Here is a 20,864-nt window from a genome sequence, read left to right on the forward strand (position 1 = left end):
TTAAATTATTATTATTTTTTTTTTTGGGAATTTCTCTGCACGGTAGTGCAGATCTGCCATGGATCTGCCATGGCCACTCCCTCTCTTCTTTTCTCTTCTTTTCTCTCTCTCTCTAGCTAGCTCTCTTCTTTTCTCCATGAGCTCTCCCTTTTCTCCATTTTCTCACTATCTCCCTCTTCTTTTCGATCTCCATGGTGCAGTTCTGCAGGTTTGAGTTTTTGAAAATATTTTCAAAAACTCAAACCGAAAAAATCTTCAAAAAATTAAAACCAACCATCAAAAAATCAATCTGACAAACCCGAAAAATCTTCTTATCGATCTTCTCCTCTTCTTCTTCTTCTCTTCTCCATTTTTTTTTTTTTCTTCTTCTTCTTCTTCTCTTCTCCTTTTCTTTTTCTTCTTCTTCTGCTTCGATCTGCTGCATGCTTCTCAATTTTTTCCCTTCTCACCTTCTGTTTTTCTTCTTCCTTTAGAGGTGCTGTGCAGTCGGAGCACACTGCACAGAAGCAGGGAGATTCAGACATGCAGGAGAGAGAATGCACATGTGTGGAGAAAATAAATGAAGAGGAAAAAAGTTGAGGGTGGAAATAAAAAGAGGGAAAAAAAGTTTAAAATCCCGCCTATTTTTTGAGTTTTGTTGGGCCACTTGAGGTAATTTTCTGACGTGTCAGGTGTTGCACGTCAGGAATTTCTGACGTGCCACACATTGCACGTCAGGAATCTACTCAAAAAAATAATAAATAATTATTTATATAAATATATATATATATATAATTTTGCTGACGTGGCAAACTACCACGTCAGATATCTCACCACGTCAGCAATTATATAAATGTTTATCTTTTGAAATCTGAAAAATTTTCTTGACGTTCAAATATTTTACACGTCAGAAAATTCTGACGTGCTACTATTCACGCGTCAGAAAAAAATTTTCTGACGTTTTAAATTTTAAATGTCAGAAAATTGCTGGCGTGGCAAAAAATATGATACTGTAGCCACGTCAGAAAATGCCTGTTTTTTTGTAGTGCCTCCTAAGACTAGCAAAAAGATAAAAATACCCTATAGATTTCTCAATAAGACAAAAATACCCTTATAAATTCGGGAAAAAAAATTTTAATTTTTTTTTAAAAACGAAAATTTTTATTTATAAAAAAACTTTTTTTTTTAATTTTATTGAAAAAAAAAAATTTTTAGAAGTTTTAGTATTTTTTGTTTTTATTTTATTAAGGGTAGTTTCATCATTGTGAGAACATTGTCAATTGGGTGGTAGTTTGAGAGGAATATGTGAACTTTCCCCTTAATTTTTCTTAATTAGCTAATTATAGGTTGTCATATCGGTTTGTAAATAATTTTACAATAAAAATTGTAGTAAGTCGAATATTTTTTAAAACCTTAATTATTATTTTTAAATTAAATGATTGAAATTTAATGAAATCAATATTTAGTCATTTAATTTGAAGAATAACATTGTTACAACATGTTGACACGAAGAAGTAGAAAATAACAGAATATAAAATAAATCAATCACACAAGGCACTAAGATTAAAGTGGTTCGACTTAACAAGTTTACATCCACCGGTAGAAACAAACCTGAAAAATTTTACTATCCAAAGATGAATTACAAAAATAACAGAAAGAAAATCACTCAAAACTTAAAGCCTCAATACACCCAAACCCACTCTCACAAAAGGAAAAAAAAAAAAATTGACAAAAAAAACTCTTTCTTTCTTAAGTGCCATACACCCATAAGGCAAGAAGTACAAAACCTAATACAAGTAGGGGCACAACACTTTGGCTAATTAGAGGAATCCAAATATAATTTGGAGAAGAATTCATCTTGCCTGAAACGTGAAGTCCAACACCAATTTGGAAAAGCAAAGACATGGCTCCACACAAAAAGTGACAACACAATTCTTTTTAGTGGCTTAAGTGGCTCTAATTACGTGTTCATTCATGTTAAAAAAGAGTTGTAAATTAATTGTCGGTGTAACTGTTTATACTATAATATCCTAAGTGGCTCTAATTACATGTTCGAAATGAATGGTGGAGATTTAAAAAATTATTTATACTATAATATCTTAAGAATTAGTACAAGGTTGAAAAGTCAAGTACTCACAAAGTCAAACCATATGCACCAAGTTAGTCATTTTCGTTTTATCGTGATATATAGTTATCTTTCGGAATCGATAGCAAACTTATTTTTGTCTTGAGTGTTGGGCCTCGGCCTAAGATGAGTTGGACATGGTCCGTAGAGTTTTCGTTGTTGGGTCTGAGGCTTTGGAGTACTTTATTCCATGGATAATTATGAAGCTTTTGTTTTGTCTTAATGTCCTTCTGTTTTGTTTGGGCGTAAAATAATTTTTGAAAAATATTTTTCATATTTTGAATTTGTTTTTTGGGGACATAAAAGAATAGTTAACAGAAAATATATTCAGTTTGACTCAAAAAACCTCTTTAATTTCCAAAAGATAGTTTTTATGTTTTAAAACCGTAAACCATTTTTCCAGTTTGAGCATTTCAATTTCAAATTGACAAATCCAACCGAAATGTCATCGGGACCCTGCTAGGACATGATTGAAACACAATTGGAACCCGGTCTGGACATCGTTAGGGCCTCGCTGGGACCCAATCGGGACATCGATGGAACCTCGTCAGGACTCGGTCAAGACATGTCAGGACCCGACCAAGACTCGGTTAGGACCTACTTGAGACTCAACCGGGACCATGCTGAGACTTGATCGGGACCCCGTCGAGACTCGATTGGACCTCAATGGGACTCAGTTTGAATCTTGCCAAGACTCGACTGAGACCCTACCAGGACTCGACTGGGACCTGCTTATGACCAGTTGGGACCTAATTAGGACACTGTTGGGACAACGGTAGAACCCGCTTAGAACTTGGTCAAGACCCGTCAGAACTTGGTCGGGACATTTTTGTAATTTAAAATTTAATATATTTGAATAAAAAAATGTGATTTTTTGTAAGCGCCAAACAATGAAAAATATTTTTCAAGAAAAAATTCGAAAGTCAAAACAAACAGAATCTTAAATTGCCCTCTTTATCTTTTGGAAGTGGCCCATCAACATCACTTATGCTCCAAGTGGTTTAACAAAAATGAAAATCACTGGTACACGTCAAGGAATGGGAAGGACAAAACATGGAATCATGTCAAGAGAGAAATTGTCAAGACAAATCAAGAAATCACAAATCAATCCCATTTGATTTGTCTTTATATGTTATTATTGAAACCACTTTTGTGAGTGATTTCAATTATTTTCGAACTTTTAAATATTTTATTTTAAACTCTTGAACTTTTAATTGTTTTCAATGTATATTACTTCATTATATTTTAAATTTACATAATGTTTATACTCATTCTTTTTAAATAAAATTTCAACTTTACCTTTAATTCCAAAACGAATTATTCTTATTTATTTATTTTTTTAAAAAAACAACAATCAAAGATATTTTGGTCTTTTTGGTATTTTTAACGGCTAAAATTAACGGAAGGGTCCACATTGAGAGCAATTGAAAGTTTATGAGTTCAAATTAAAAGATTTAAAAGTTTAAAGAGATTTGTTAAATCGCGTAAAAGTTCAAGGGTTAAAGTAAAGTTTTTCCTTTTAATTTGTTTTGTTTACTTATCCTTTTATTTTTGTGCCGTTTTACAACCAAATCCTACAACGTCTGTATCTTCCGCATAAAACACAATTCAATCATATTCGAATAAGATCACCCTAACCTCTACGTTTCTTCTCCACCTCATATCCTTTAAATGCCACCCTTTGGTTTCATCGCTTCCAATCTCCATAGCCATCTTCCACAATTTCTCTCCTTGCGCAAAATCTTTTCAGCCCTACTGTTATTATAGCATAATTTCAGTGAACATGGCCGCCGGCAAAACTTCCCATCGACGGCTCAAAATATGCTGCGCTGTAACGGTAGTTTTGTTAGTTATCATTACAGTTGTTGCCATAGCCTTGGCCTTCACCATCTTCAAGCCTAAAGACCCCATAATCACCCTCCACCCAGAAGGCCTCCAAAACTTTACTTCTGGGTTTTCAATGTTTATGAATTTAACAGCGAATTTCACATTCACCACCGTCATCTCAATTGAGAATCAAAACTATGGCAGCTTCTTGTTCAAAAATACTACTGCTTATGTCAATTATCGTGGGGATTTGGTCGGGGAAGCTCCGATCGCGGGACGACACGTGCCAGCCCGAGACAAGCTTAACTTGACAACCTCTGTGAGTCTTGTGCCCCGTAGGCTGCTGGATAATTCTCAGTTTCTTGGTGATCTTGCAGCTGAGCGCTTCAATTTGACTTCAACAGCAACTTTGCCTGGGAAAGTGAGTTTGCTTAAGATCTTCAAGCTGCATGGCACGGTCAATAATAGGTGTAACATCTCTATTTTCGTTCATTCTCGGAGTGCTGAATCCATATGCCAGACCAAACTCAAGTTATAATTGTTCTTGGTCTGCTTATGTTTTCTCAATTCCTTCATACAGATGAGATTTTCTTTTTCTTTTTCTTTTTTAGTTTCTCTTAAGAATTCTCGACCAGCGGTTTTTCCGATGACCTTTTGCATGAGCTCCGTCGCCAGTCCGACGGTTCAAAAAATTACTTCAATAATATATATGTTTATGTTTTCTCAATTCCCTTGTACATAGATGAGATTTCTTTTTGGGAAAATTTCACTTTATTCTTTAAATTGCCATCACTTTTGCAATGTTTACTCTTAAAGTTCAATTTCTCTCAATTTACCCTCCTTTTTTTTTTTTTTAAAAAAAAAAAAGAAAATATTGCAAAAATTAAAGCGTTTGTTCGAATTTAACCGTATTTGCAAAATTACCCATGCCTCAATCTTTGCAAAAAATTTTAAATATTTTTTCTAAAAAAAGAGGTTGTATTTTAGAAACTTTGTTGAGATTTAACGGTAAATTCTAAAGGAGGGGAGACATTGAAAAAAAATTAAAAGTTCGAAACTATAATGCCATGTAGAAATCAATTAACTGGTAATTGACTTCATGGTTCGTCTTCCAGCCCTATCCCTCATGAGACAAGATTTATGGATCTCAACCTCAACTAAACGAGAGATACAACAAACTTTAACTACAGGAATGGAAAGCAACAACTAAATTCCACCCATAATAATCACCGGAGTAAAGATCAAGCATCGGGTCATAAATAGATCATTAAATGTATTGGTCTAAAACCGATCATCAAAATATTACATCCCAAAATATTAATGTCTGGAAATAAGGTCATAAGATTAACACATAATCTTGACTAACGCCAATGAGATAACAATCTCTATCATATCCGCTCGTGTAGTTCCTCCATCATCCAACATACTCAGCCCAATTGGGTCCATATCTTCAAAAACGACTCTAAATAAGTCCCAATCACCCAAGTCCGGTCCATAGGCATCTTCCTCTATACTAGCTAAACCACACAATTTATAGATAATGGAGGTTTCGTCTCTTCTATCCACTCTATTCTTTCTAATATTTTCGTCTCTTCTCTATGATCTTTGTCCATATTGAAGGCAGGGGTAGATAATGTGTTGTACATCTTTGTCATGTTTCACATTTTCTAAATATGCTGCCCAACTTTGTTTCGGCCGAACTAGTCATAAGTGAGTTGGTTCCGATCTAGTAGCGGATCCAGGAGTTCATTCTACCCTGGGCGTCAATAAAATAATAAAATATAATGATAAAATAATTTTTCTTTTCTCTTTATATATTATATTTTTATTATAATATGGTAAATACAATAAAAAATAAATAAATTATACCACAATATATATATCATAAAAAGCACATTTATATGCTAAATTGATATATTAGTTACTATGTAGGTAGTGATACAAAAGTAAAGGAAAATACAAAATACAAAGTGTCTAAAATTGCATTTTATGCGGTTTTAGAAAAACAAAATCATCAAGTATTAAATTTGAATCGAAGCTTTCAGCAATTTCCCTTTCAATGTAGATAAGTAAATTATCTTCAAGAAATTCATCTTCCATTTTGTTACAAAGTATTGTTTTAATAATTGTTTACTTCTCATACTATAATGATATTATAATAAAATTATTACCATATTCCGATAGCTATTAGCCTAAAATGAATTAATAAAAAGAACAAATCTAAGATTGGCAATAATCTTCTGAAACTCGTTGATGCTTGACAAAATCCCAAAGTATATAAAATACAAAAAATAAAATAAAATAAAATAACAATATTGTTTTAGAATAAGATAAACAAAATGATGAAAATGAGAGATATATCTCAATTAAAAAGCTTCAATTATAACCAAGACAAATTAATGGCGCTGTCATAACCAAGACAAATTAAGGCGTTAATGGCTTTAATTATAAACTTTACTTTCAACTTACTCGCCTGGGTACTTGGATTATGACAAGAAAATGCCAAATATTGATAAATAAACATTAAGTTTCTTGACTTTTTTTTTTTTTTTGTAACAAAATTTTGTCACCTGGGGCGGTAAACAATTCATGCCAGAAGAATACTTTTAATTTTTTTTTACCAAGGGAGACCGCCCCCAAGTCACCCCCACTTCTCTCTGCCACTGGTTGTCGGTATGCCAACATCCAACTCCAGAAACTACCACGACCACCACTAACCATTTTTCCAGAAAATTTATGGCATCCCTCCAAATAATTTCAGACAACCTACAGTAGCATCTTTGACCACTTTCCATCAGCTTCTCCAAAATAAAAAAAAAATAAAAAAAATTCTTCTTTCCATTCTAAACTTGAGTTTGAGGGGGATGTTAGAATATTTAGTATTATTGTATTTATTTTATTTTCTATTAAGGTTTAGAGTCTGTTGGGGATTGCGTTTGAGAAATATAATTTTTAAGTCAAAAAAGGCTTTTGGACAAGCATCATTTGTAAGCTTTTGGGCAAAAGCTTCATTTTTAAGTTGGCACAAGTACGTTTTGGCTATTTTTAGGCTTTTTAAACCCTTAAAAACGCTTTTAATTTTTTTACCAAACGAGTTTATTTTTTTTATTTTTTATTTTTTTCAAACAGATTTTTTGAGTGTTAAATGTACTTTTAGACATCTCATACACAATCGCAAACAGGACCTTATTCACTTCTTTAATATTTGAGTGTTTACTTGCTCACTCGTTGTAGTTTCTATGTAAATATAGATTATGTAATATTGTTTCATATGCTATATACAGTCAAGATGTAGCCCATCACTGTCTCTCCACTTCCACTCGCTCTCTCTCCTCTCTCTTATATATTTTATCGCATCATATATGTCTACAATAACTTGTATCATTAAGGGTTAATAAATTTTTTGTACTTGTAGTAAGGCTTTGAAAAACTAATAAGACTCCAATACACACTCAAATAGGAATAATCTGAGTGTTCAATCAATATATGCGGAATTAAAAATATGCTGCAATATGCAATCAATCACCAAAAATATGTAAAGCAGTAAATTAAGCAAACACAGATATTTTGGTGACGAAGATGAAACTTTTTAGAAACCGTTTTAAAAGTAAAACCTCTCAGAGGCAGTCAAACCCAGAAAATCCTTATTAAGAAAATATTCTAGAGATTATAGACACGGGGACATTTACAACCCTTTGTAAGTCCTTGGCTCTATAAGATCGACAAGCCTCCAACTCGTCTCATAGTTCACAATCTTCTTCACGTGATTCTCTTTATCGGACCTTTCCGATAGACTTCTCAACCGTTGTTTATAGAATACTACTTCACAATAACAATCACTCTAAGAGAGAACCGCTATATAGCTCACTTACCTAAAACCTCTCTTAGCTCTCAGTATTTGCTCTCTGAATACCTACCTCTCACTGTACATTTAGGTGATATAAATATAAAATTGCACAACAATAAAGCGGCTGTGTCTGGACAAGGTTAAGTACGTGTCCAAACATGGCTAGGGTTATGTATGTGTAAACCCTCAATGTTCAGACATGACAAGCCCAGTGTCCGAATAGGCCAAGTATAATGGGCTTTCTAGAAAGGCTGTCCGGATATGGCTTATGGATGTCCAGATAGGTCTTAAGAATGAACTCTCTGGAAAATAGGTCCGGACAGCTTGCATATGGGCTTGCAGATGAACCTCTTTGCGTTCGAACAACCTTGCTTCCCGTTTGAACGGTCCAACATGAAGATGACTCTTGGCACTTCAATACATAGAGATTTACATTTTGGTCACCGAATTTAGCCAAGAAAAACACTAACAAACTCTCCCTTTGGCAATTTGGTGACAAAAACCAATAACCCGAGACAACCAAGTCTCCCAAACAAAAGCACATCAGACTTCTCAGGGTTGGCTAACCCGTCATCTCCCATATTTACTCCCAATTTTTGTCACAAATTGACAAAAGTTCTCATGTTTTCTAAAACACTCACAAAATACATCAAACAGATGTGATGTGGAACATGAATGCTAAAAGGGTATCACCAAATCAAAAATACTCATGATCAAAGTTTGAAAAGATGCATGAAGTACAAAATGCAAGATCATGAAGAACATAATCAAAACTTCCACTCAATGCATGAGCCAATATCAACAAGAAACTTGAAAAGAAACATGTTTCTCCCCCTCGACAGTCAAGTAAACACACATGATACACACATCAATGACTCATTTTTTAAGCAATGAATATCCCAAAATATCTCCAAATATTCAAAAATATACTTGAAACTTGAAATGACAAGAACATCATCTTGTTTAACACAAGGAATGAAAAATGTTCCATTCAATCCATGTGTGTCGTGTGTGTAAGCCATCCATTGAGTAGAATTAGCAACTTACAAGATGAGGACTAAGTTTCACCAACTGGAGGTTTTGACAAGTGTATCATATCAAAAGTCAAACCTTATCATACTAGGGTCTAGTATTCTCATCCAATACATTTCTCAAAAAAAAAAAAAAAATTGACACAGTGAAATAAATTTCTTTTGGAATATGATCTTTTGTTTTCTTGTTTCACTATTTTTCTCTTTGAAAAAGTGTCTTAAATCATTTGGTGCTCAACACAATTGGAGGAATGCTGGAATATTTAAGCCCTAGGTTCAACTCGCGTATGGTCAATTTGATAGATACAACTAGTCAAACTTCCTCATATAGTTACCTATCAAAACTCACATTTAAAGTTAAGAATATACTCAATTTATGCTTAAATGTGCACAAACATTTAAGTATAAGTAAAACATACCACATAAGCTTAGGCTTTAGGTAACCACAAAACTAATCCATTGAAACAATTCTTCATCTCATGCATAGGAACATTCTAAGAGACAAGAAATTAAATCCATGAATAATGCATGAGAAATTAATGGACTATCAAGGTGCATATGACAAAAGTATGAAAGAGGCAACCAAAGCAAAAATATTTTTGTCTTTTTGAATGATTTCAACACAAAAATGCACACAAAAGGAAAAATGCAATGCATATACAAATACAAAAAAAAAAAAAAAGAACAAAAAAAATGCAATGCAAAAGAGAAACAACATGCCCTAGGATATGCAAAAGTATGCAAGACAACCAATCCTAGACATGTTATTGACTCACCTAACTGAAGGTAAGATCACTACCACTCCCTCTTAATGAGTGAGTGGTATCATCCTTTCTAACACATACTTGAGTGATCTTAGGTCTAGATTTACGAATTTTCTCAAACTCATCTATCCTAGATAACACTTCTTTTATCATCATAAGCACACCCTCACAATCTTTCATAGAATAGGAAATCTCACTTTTATGCACATTGGGTTTCAATTTAAAACAGTTAGGTCAAATGTGACCAACTTTTTCACAATGATGACATGTAGGGACAAACCTTTAAGAAGGTTATTTCCTAGGAGGATGCACGACTCTAGACTTAGGGTAAGATGCATGAGGCTCAACAAAAATTTAATTACCTTTCTTACCTTGTGGAGTCAGAGCAACTGCTTGATCTCTTTCAATTGAAGATTCTTCTACTTTCGCTGGTTTAACAAAAATTGTCTTTGAAGTAGAAGCAAGGTTAGAAGACACATTAGCAATTTTATCAAATCCTAACCCAGATCTGTCACTAGAATGCTTCTGTACAAGCAACATTTTATCAAGCTTTTCACTAGAAAATTTTCTCAAGTGATTTCTATATTCATTCAGATCATTTTGTAAGGATTTATTCTTAGCGATTAACACATGATTTTCAGATTTAAGAGTATTGTAAATAGCATGTGAATCACTCAAAGATTTTAGTAATTTATCCCTTTCATACTCAAGATCCTTAACATCTTTAACAATTTTCAAGTTATCATTTTCAGAATAGAGAATTTTTCCAACAAATTGTTGAAGGAGCTTTGAAGATCATTTTCCTTTTTAGATTCATTATGAGAAGCAGACTGTATATCAGAGAGTTTAGAATCATTGGAATCATAAGAGACACCAAAAGCTAAAAAATTAATATTTTCATCAAGGACCTCCTCATCAGTGTCACTTAAGGTAATATTGAAAGCTTTTGGCTATTTTGACTTATTATTCTTGAGATTAACACAATCCTTGCAAACATGACCATAGCCAGAACACTCATAACATTTTGGATTGCATGGGTCTCTTTCATTTCTCTCATGAGTATTATCTTTTTATTTTCCAAATCTCTTGGAATTTTTGTGTTCATGTTTCTAAAATCTTTTGGCTATCAAGGCAAGTTTCTCATCATCTGTACAGATATGGTTAAATCTTCAAAACTTCAAATGTTAGTTTCTCAGTTTGAAAGGAATCAAGATGTTAAAAGATGAAACATTTAATGATTTCTATGGAAAACTTAGTGAAACTAGAAATTCCATGATTAACCTAGGAAAAAAAGTGTCCGACACTAAGTTAATCAAAAAGATTATGAGATCGCACCTTGAAAGATTCAGAATCAAGGTAATTGTCATTGAAGAGAGTAAAGATCTTTAAACCATGAGGATAGAAGAATTAGTTGGTTCTCTTCAAACTTATGAGTTTTCTTTGTCTCAACCTAAGAAAAACAAGGATCTTGCCCTTAGAACTCTTAGGAAAAACTCTATATGTTATATCTATATTGCATTCTTGATAAATTGTCACCTCATAATGCTGCATGTGTTTTATAAACAACTGAGTTCACTATTTAATGACGGGTGCGTCATGTGCATTTACACTCACTAAGTCGTCGGACTTACCTTGTATTCTTTCTCATTTTTTCTCCATATGTACAACTATACTGTTATAGATAGTTTAGCAGAAGATGAATATCACGAAGCATTTGGTTACTGTGGAGGACTTGATCCGGTGACGCTTAAGGGCTTATTGCAAGATTAGGTGAGTCCTCATAGTAACTAGTACTTTTGGGTGATGTTGTACACTTAAGAGTCTTGATGCTTATTAAGATATAACATAGATCCCTTGTAACGATGATATGTATAATATTTCAACTATTGTGACGATCTTTGGTCAATGCTCTGGTTGTAATGATTGATGTTTGTAGAATCTTAATGTTTTCCCTGTTTAGTATCATCTGTTTGAGGAGTAGAGATCTCTGAGCCTTATTCCTTGCGAAAGAAGGTTGGGAGATGAACTGTAGAGTTAATTACCAGTTAATTAATTTTCGGAGTGTTACAGTTTATAGAATACAACTTCACAATAACAATCACTCTAAGAGAGAACTGCTATATAGCTCACTTACATAAAACCTCTCTTAGCTCTCAGTATTCACTCTTTAAATACCTACCTCTCACTGTATATTCAAATGGAATAAATATAAAATCGCACAACAATAAAGGGGCTGTGTCTGGACTAGGGGTGTCAATACAGTTACGGTTAGTAGTTATTGACAATAACCGCTAACCGTAACAGCCTTAGCGGTTAGTAGATTTCACTAACCGCAACTAATTGCCGTTTAGCGGTTAGTGAAATAGGTAACCGCCCGCTAACCGTTTTTTCAAAATTGGGCTTTTTATGAGCATTTTTTGGCCTTTTTTTTTTTTTTTTTTTTTACCGTAGCATTTTTTACCCTCATTTGTTTTTTGTATTTTTAGTGTCTTCTTAGGCCTAATTGCTATAAATAGAGCCCATATTGAAAAATCAAAAATATTTGACCCCAAATTTACATTTACTTGTACTTTAAAAACAAATTTCTTAAATATTAAATCATAACTGGTTAACTTTAAAAAATTAAAAAAAAAAAAACACACATACACACAACATAAAAAATTAAAAAAAAAATCAACATAACATATAAAAAAAATATAAAAAAAGTTCAACACAACATATAAAAGAAGTTCAAATAAAACATATGATATATATGATTATATGTCATATTATATGTGATTATATGTATTATTTATTATTATATAATCATACGATTTAATAATCAATTCATCATGTGATATAATCATATCAATTATAGTGATAATATTACTAAAATTAGAATGATAATACATTAATACTTCAATTGTGTTTATAAGTAACACATTGTTTAATCCAATGTTAATTACTTAATTTGATATTATACGAATTACATAATTATTGTACATTAATAATATGGTTCACTTGAATATAGTATTTGAATTGTCATTGAATCATATGATTAAGTATTGATATTATACATTTATATTATTCATATGCATATATGTATAATTATAATTTATAACATATATAGACTTATAAGTTTATAACATACATTGGAACTAAGACCTCGTTTGGTTCGCGGAATGTTTATTCCATTGGAAAATGATTAGCTACTACTAAGAATAGAAAAGTGTGTAATAGATTAGCTATTCCTATTCTTTTGTTTGGTTGTAACGCTGGAATAGACTAGCTAATCATATTCTTTCGTTTGGTACAATGCAATATGTTGGTGAATGGAATCATATTGTGATCAAATTTCCTAAAATACCCTGATAATACAAATGCAATTTATATTATTAAGGACTTTCATTCTTCTTCTTTTTTAAAACACAAACAACTTTACTATAATTTCTTTTTTCTTTTTTCTTTTTTGTTTTTAATTATGTCAGGATTGTGGCTTTTTTTTTTTTTTTTTGTTGCAATTATGCTACAAAACTATTTATATAAAAAAAAATATAGTTAGAGAAAAAAGAATCAAACTCAATTTTGAAATAAAAAAAATAGTTGGAGAATGTATAGAGAATCAAAAGAAATTAAAAAAAAAAAAAAAAAACAGAGAAACGGGACAGAGAAGCGAGAGGGCATAGAGAAAAAAAAAATTCATTTGCACTTGCAGAAAAACTGTACCAGAAAGAGATAAAAAAAAAAAAAGAGATCGAGAACGAAATATAGAGACGGAGAAAAGAGAAACGAAGATATATATATATAGCGAGAGAGAGAGAGAAATGTAGAAGAATCAGAGAGAGAGAGAACGAAATTTCATCCCACAAGTGGGGTTTTTTGTGGCAATTTACACAATTAATTTAATCCCACAAGAAATGATTAGTTAAGCCTCTTATTTTTTAGTGGCTTAACTAACCTTGTGTGTATGAGATTAGTAGTCCCATGGGAATAGACTATTCCCAGGAATAAAGTGTTACCAAACAAAGGATTAGCTATACCTAGTGTTAGCTAGTCCAATTCAAGGGTCTATTCCGCAAACCAAACGGAGCCTAAGTCTCTAGGTACTTGATTGTTATATTAGTATGAATTGGTATACTAATGACTTATGTCATATTATATATGTATAATTTGTTATTATATAATCATATAAATTAGAATGATAATACATTAATACTTTAATTGTGGTTATACATAACACATTATTGAATCTAATGCCAATTACTTAATTTGATATTATACGAATCACAGTATCATTATACATTAATAATATGATTAACTTGAATAAAATATTTGAATTGTCATTGAATCATATGATTAAGTATTGATCTTATACATTTATATTATTCATATGCATATATGTATAGTTATAATTTATAACATATATAGACTTATAAGTTTATAACATACATTGAGACTAAGTCTCTAGATACTTAATTATTGTATTAGTATGAATTGGTATACTTATGAGTTATGTCATATTATATATGTATAATTTGTTATTATATAATCAAATGATTTAATGATCAATTAATCATGTGATATAATCATGTAAATTATAGTGATAATATATTAATACTTAATTGTGATTTAATTATCTAAAAAAAAAATTGTAATTTAATGATCAAGTGATTATGTTATATGTATAAATATTATTATAATTATAATTATAAAAATATATTATATAAAAAGGAGGTTAGCAGTTACAGTTAGTAAATCCAATAACCTCTAACCGCTAACCACTAGGCGGTTATAGCGGTTAGCAGTTAATACGGTTAAGCGGTTAACAGTTATAGCAGTTAGTGCACATTGACACCCCTAGTCTGGACAGGGTTAAGTACGTATCCGGACTCGGCTAGGGTTACGTATGTGTAAACCCTCAATGTCCGGACATGACAAGCCCAGTGTCCGGACAGGCCAAGTATAATGGGCTTTCTAAAAATGCTGTCCAAACACGGCTTCTAGTTGTCCGGACTGGTCTTGAGAATGAACTCTCTAGAAAACAGGTCCAGACAGCTTGTAGACGAGCTGTTTGCACCTCTTCGCGTCCGGACGACATTGCTTCCCATCTGGACGGTCCAACATGGAGATGACTCTTGGCACTTCAATACAGAGAGATTTACATTTTAGTCACCGAATTTAGCCAACAAAAATACCAACGGGCTTTACATCAAATGGTTGCCTCGAGTTTCAAAAGTGTTGTAGACAATACCTGTCTTGAGTCTAAATATCGAGATGGTACTTTCGTCCATAATTTTAAGAAAGAAACATCTTAAATCAACCAAAATCTGCCATGTAGCGCATATGCCTTATTAATTTTTTTAAAACAAAAAACAAAAGCAAAAAGTACACTTTTTATATGCGAAATTATAGGGCCAAACAATCCCTTAAAAGTTTGATGTTTTCTCATGTTAGGCTTGTGTTTTGTAAATTGTGAAGACATACTTTTGATTTGTAAAAGTCATCATGTTATGTTTTCTATCCTTTTTTTTTTTTTTAATATTTTTTTTAGGGTTAATAATCTTTTTGATACCTGGGTTTTAATTTTTTAATTTTTTTTTTCCCTAGGTTTTAAAACATGACAAATCTAGTACCTCAGATTTTAGAAAAGACCAAATCACCACCTCCATTAATTTTCGTCAATCCCCACTAATGGAAGTCCATGTCATCGCCATTTATATCGCGATACGTGTCATAAAAATTCAAAATAAATAAAAATAAAAATAAAAATAATAAATTAATAATAATAATAATAAAAAAAAACTAAACCTAAAAAAAAAAAATTAAAAAATTAAAAAGTCATTGAAAATTCATCAAGATCGTCTTTTGACTCTTCCTTCATGGATGATGTTTGTTATAACTAGTTTTGTTATGTTATTATTGTTCCTATACACATTGTATGAGATAAATATTGCATTGATGATGTTTGTTATTATTTATAGCAGAATCATTTTTTTGTTTTATTATTATTGTTCCTATACACTTTGTAAGAGATAAATATTGCATTGATGATGTTTGTTATTATTTCTAGTGGAAGCTTTTTTTTTTTTGTTTTATTATAGTAATTAATGTCATTTTGGTTAGTATATATGTTAGAGTTGTTATGGTGCCCTTTTTTTTGTCTTTGGCTTAGAATCTTGATAAGAAGGGTATGTATTGGGTGCTGATTGGTTGCTTTATCATTTTTAGATAATGCGGAGAGGTGGTACACAATGAGGAACCTATTGCCATGTAATCAGCTTTGTCTGTCAGTTTGTAGTTGGTAAACTTATAAATATTTTGTTCTTATCTTATTGATGTTTACCGTTATATGTAATTATGTCTAGATTCGGGGTAACAGATATAGTTTGGTTGTTTGTAGGTTTTGTACAAAATGCATGTTTGTCATACTTGATGGAGTTTGTAATTAATGTGGAGGTTCATTTTTTATGGATGATTAATGAAAAATTCGTTTAGGGTTTAACGAATTTTTGATGAACGATTAATGTCGTTTCATGAATATATAGTTCAAACAAATGTGATAGATGATTAATGTGTATTAGGTCAACTCCAAACTATCCTACAAATTGGCCTTGCAAACAAAAAATAAATCGTAAATTCAACAAACAAATGAGAAAAAAGAAAAGAAAAAAGGGACCTAATTTTCTGACTTTGGACTTCTCCCACGTCAGAAACAGAATATTTTCTGACGTGGAAGAACTCCCACGTCAGATTTTCTAACGTGGGAGTTCTTTCACGTCAGAATGGTAGAAGTGCCACGTCAGAATTTTCTGACATGGCACTAGTACCACGTCAGAAAATTACTGTATGACATTTCAAAAAAAAAAATTTTGACGTGGCAAACAATAGGACATTAGAAAGTTCTGACGTGCTAACTAGTAACACGTCAGAAAAAAAAAAAAAATTACTGACTCCTATGCTTCTGACATTCAACACACATCAGAAATGCCACGTCAAAAAAATTTTCTGACGTATCAGATACCATAACACATTAGAAATCTCCGGTGAGGAAAAAATTATTTTTTTGTAGTGCTTCCTCATCCTCGCAACAACTGCCTGATCCTCCATTTCCAATTCCAGTTTTTCAAATAACCCACAATAGCTCTGCAACTCCAATAAAAACTCCTATATAAATATACACACACGTGTGTGTGATTAATATCAAAATCTAAGCATGACCCATCTGGAAATCAGTGTTTCAGCAACTTTATTTCCCAAAATCACAAAGAAAATTCCATGTCAAACAGTGATCTTTCAGCTCACTGTTTATATCAAAATCGAAAGTACACTTTACCCCCAAAATTTGGGATGATTTTCAATTCAACTTTCAATATTTTAATTTTCGCAATACACCCCCCTAATTTCTAAATTTTTGCAATTCGACCAATTTTATTCCAAAATTTTCATATTGCCCATAATTTAATTTTTTTTTTTAAAAAAAAAAAAAAATTGGAGTGCAAAAATGACCAAAGGGAATTTTATTTTATTTTATTATTATTTTTTTAATTATGGGCAATATAAGAAGTTTGGGATAAAATTAGTCAAATTGCAAAATTTTGGAAGTTTGAAGGGGTGTATTGCAAAAATTGAAACATTGAAAGTTGAATTAAAAATCATCCCAAATTTTGAGGGTAAAGTGTACTTTTCTATTATTATTATTATTATTATTATTGTGTCGTTTTACATCCAAATCCTACAACGTCTCTGTCTTGCACATAAACCACAATTAATTAGGATTCAACATTCATCGAAGGAAACAATATTGTAATCCACTTCAATAACATCAGTACCCTAACCTCCACGTTTCTTCTCCACCTCTTATCCTTTAAATGCCACCCTTTGGTTTTATCGCTTCCAATCTCCATAGCCATCTTCCACAATTTCTCTCTTGCCGCAAAATCTTTTCAGCCCTACTGTTATTATAGCATAATTTCAGTGAACATGGCCGCCGGCAAAACTTCCCATCGACGGCTCAAAATATGCTGCGCTGTAACGGTAGTTTTGTTAGTTATCATTATAGTTGTTGCCATAGCCTTGGCCTTCACCATCTTCAAGCCTAAAGACCCCATAATCACCCTCCACCCGGAAGGCCTCCAAAACATTACTTCTGGGTTTTCAATGTTTATGAATTCAACAGCGAATTTCACCTTCACCACCGTCATCTCAATTGAGAATCAAAACTATGGCAGCTTCCTGTTCAAAAATACTACTGCTTATGTCAACTATCATGGGGATTTGGTCGGGGAAGCTCCGATCGCGGGACGACACGTGCCGGCCCGAGACAAGCTTAACTTGACAACCTCTGTGAGTCTTGTTCCCCGTAGGCTGCTGGATAATTCTCAGTTTTTTGGTGATCTTGCAGCTGAGCGCTTCAATTTGACTTCAACAGCTACTTTGCCTGGGAAAGTGAGTTTGCTTAAGATCTTCAAGCTGCATGGCACGGTTAATAATAGGTGTAACATCTCTATTTTCGTTCATTCTGGGAGTGTTGAATCCATATGCCAGACCAAACTCAAGTTATAATTGTTCTTGGTCTGCTTATGTTTTCTCAATTCCCTTATACAGATTAGATTTTCTTTTTCTTTTTTATTTTCTCTTAAGAATTCTCGACCTGCGGTTTTTCGACTGCCGGTCAACTGTACTTTAATAATATGCTTATGCTTTCGAAATTCTCTGGTTTAGATGAGATTTTTTTTTTTTTTTTTTGAAAACTTCACTTTATTTCTTGAATTGTCATCACTTTTGAAGTGTCTCCTTGAAGTTCAACTTCTCTTAATTTAGTGTATCTATCTTTCAATTATTTGCAATCTCACCCCCTCCATTTGTTTTTTATTTTATTTTTTTATTTTAATAAATAATTGCAAAATACAGTAATTGCCCAAAATACCCATGGATCAATCTTTGCAAAAAATTTTTTAAATATATTTTCTAAAATAAAAAAAGGTTTAGGAATTTGGTTGGGATTTAATGTAAAACCTTAAGAGAGGGGGACATTGAAAAAAAAATTAAAAGTTTGAAACAATAAATTGAGAGGTTTTGAACTTTAAAAAAGAAATTACAAAAGGAATGACAATTTAAGAAGGGTAGGTGAAGTTTCCCCTTTCTTTTTATCTCACTCGTGGTAGATCGAATGGTGATTTTCTCCTCCTTAAATGATAGAAACTAGGATTAGTATAGATTAGTTGCAAGTTTATTGGTGTACAAATTAATGAGATATATGTATACTTTAAATGGGGGACTCAACCTTTTCACTAGGAAAAAGAGATCTAACCAGAATGAAAGTGAACCAAATTACACTAAATTAATGGTAAATATATATCACTTAGAAAAGAAAAAAAATTAAAAGTTTGAAACAATAAATTAAGAGGTTTTGAACTTTAAAAAAGAAATTACAAAAGGAATGACAATTTAAGAAGGGTAGGTGAAGTTTCCTCTTTATTTTTATCTCACTCATGGTAGATCGAATGGTGATTTTCTCCTCCTTAAATGATAGGAACTAGGATTAGTATAGATTAGTTGCAAGTTTATTGGTGTACAAATTAATGAGATATATGTATACTTTAAATGGGACTCAACCTTTTCACTAGGAAAAAGAGATCTAACCAGAATGAAAGTGAACCAAATTACACTAAATTAATGGTAAATATATATCACTTAGAATTCTAGTTTCTATGGACATCGCCTAATATTGCTTTACAAATCATAACACAATTCTTGTTCATATATATTAAATGAAACTCAATTCTCACAAGGAAAAAGAGGTCTAACCACAATGAAAATAAACTACTCTTTAGTATTTCGTAATGCTAAGGAGTTCATGAATAATGATAGATTTAAGAGTTCAATTTATCATTAAGCCCAACAATCATCATGGTTTTTACAAATTGATATAATAGTCCATGTGGCACTGTCACGGTCACATCAACCACATTGGTAGTGCCACATGGACTACCACATCTTTTTGTAAAAAACTTATAGTAAAAACGGTTAATACCCCTAGGAATGTAGGAAAGTTTTTGTAAGTAAACCTTACATACTATTTATCTACTGCCTGAAGATAAATAGGGGTTTTGAGACCTTACAAATACAAGTTAAAATATGTTTGAGAAATAGAACTATTGGATAAAAGCTTCATTTTTAAGTTTTTGCCAAAAGTACGTTTTGGCCATTTTTAGGCTATTTGGATGAGCGCTTTTAATTTTTTTTTACCAAACAACTACTTTTCCTCAAACATATTTTTTGAGTATTAAAGGCACTTTTTGGCCCCTCTAACGCAATTCCAAACGGGCCCTTAAGCTCATCCCAACTTGTTAAATTACCAATTAATCAATTAATAAGTGAGGCCTAACACGTGGAATATTTAATTTAAATGAGGGTGAATTGACAGAGTCAAGGTTCGATATCAGAATCTTTGGCTTTGATATCATGTTAAATTACCACTTGTCCCAAAAGCTTAAGCTAATAGGAAGAGGTAAATTTAATCACTTAATTAATATTTTAACACAACCAAATTTTTTTAAAATAAAACCCACCATTCAACTGGATAATTATAAGAGTTGCAATTTTTTTTTTTCTTTTTTGCTAAGAAAATTGAGAAGAACTTTAAGGTTTTTAATTCAGACCCATGTTGACCCAATATCAACTTGAATGATTGCTCAGAAAAAACAAAAAAAACAAAAACAAAAACAAAAATAAAAAAAAAAGTTGCAACTTTTTGAAGACTCGAATGATAATTAGAAGAATTGCAATTTTTTTTTTTTCTTTAAGGTTTTTAATTCAAACCCAAATTGACCCAATCTCAACTTGAATGATTAATTAGCTATATGTGTATGATCATCTCTACGTGCGATTCATTGAGAGATCTAATTTTTGCGACATCTACGAGTGCGAGAAGAAGAAAAAGAGTAGAACTACGATGAGGTGATCTCATTTCTTTTTTTATAATTTATTGGAAAAATGGCCAAAATTTATGGAACAGGATCCTCTCCAGTCCATTATGGACAGGAGAATATCCAGTTCATGGCTAGGATTTCATCTCAAAAATCTTATGGCTACAAATAAAACACATATTTCATTAATAAAAAAAATAATAAAATATTATTTTAAATTTATATGGAGGGATCATTTTGTTAGAGAGACATGCCACATGGACTCATAAATTTATTTTAAAACCACGTGAATTTATTTATTATAAAGTCAAACTACATTGACTAATTTATCAATTTTTTCTATTAAATAAAAAAATAAATAAATACAAGAAATCACACAAATAA

At 31.9% G+C, this 20,864-nt stretch overlaps 2 protein-coding genes across 2 annotated transcripts; both read left to right on the forward strand.

Moving 5' to 3' along the window:
* Positions 1-3,887: 3,887 nt before the first annotated feature.
* Positions 3,888-4,469, forward strand: LOC132181585 (uncharacterized). Its single transcript, XM_059594834.1, has one exon. The coding sequence runs from the start codon at positions 3,888-3,890 to the stop codon at positions 4,467-4,469; it is 582 nt and encodes a 193-aa protein (XP_059450817.1).
* Positions 4,470-17,393: 12,924 nt separating this feature from the next.
* Positions 17,394-18,254, forward strand: LOC132183125 (uncharacterized). Its single transcript, XM_059596523.1, has one exon. The coding sequence runs from the start codon at positions 17,533-17,535 to the stop codon at positions 18,112-18,114; it is 582 nt and encodes a 193-aa protein (XP_059452506.1). The 5' UTR covers positions 17,394-17,532; the 3' UTR covers positions 18,115-18,254.
* Positions 18,255-20,864: the final 2,610 nt, after the last annotated feature.

This window comes from Corylus avellana, chromosome ca5, assembly GCF_901000735.1.
Source record: "Corylus avellana chromosome ca5, CavTom2PMs-1.0".
Taxonomy (NCBI): Eukaryota; Viridiplantae; Streptophyta; class Magnoliopsida; order Fagales; family Betulaceae; genus Corylus; species Corylus avellana.

Coding starts and splice junctions, on each gene's coding strand:
- LOC132181585 (XM_059594834.1), top strand. CDS start 3,888: ATGGCCGCCGGCAAAACTTCCCATCGACGGCTCAAAATATGCTGCGCT.
- LOC132183125 (XM_059596523.1), top strand. CDS start 17,533: ATGGCCGCCGGCAAAACTTCCCATCGACGGCTCAAAATATGCTGCGCT.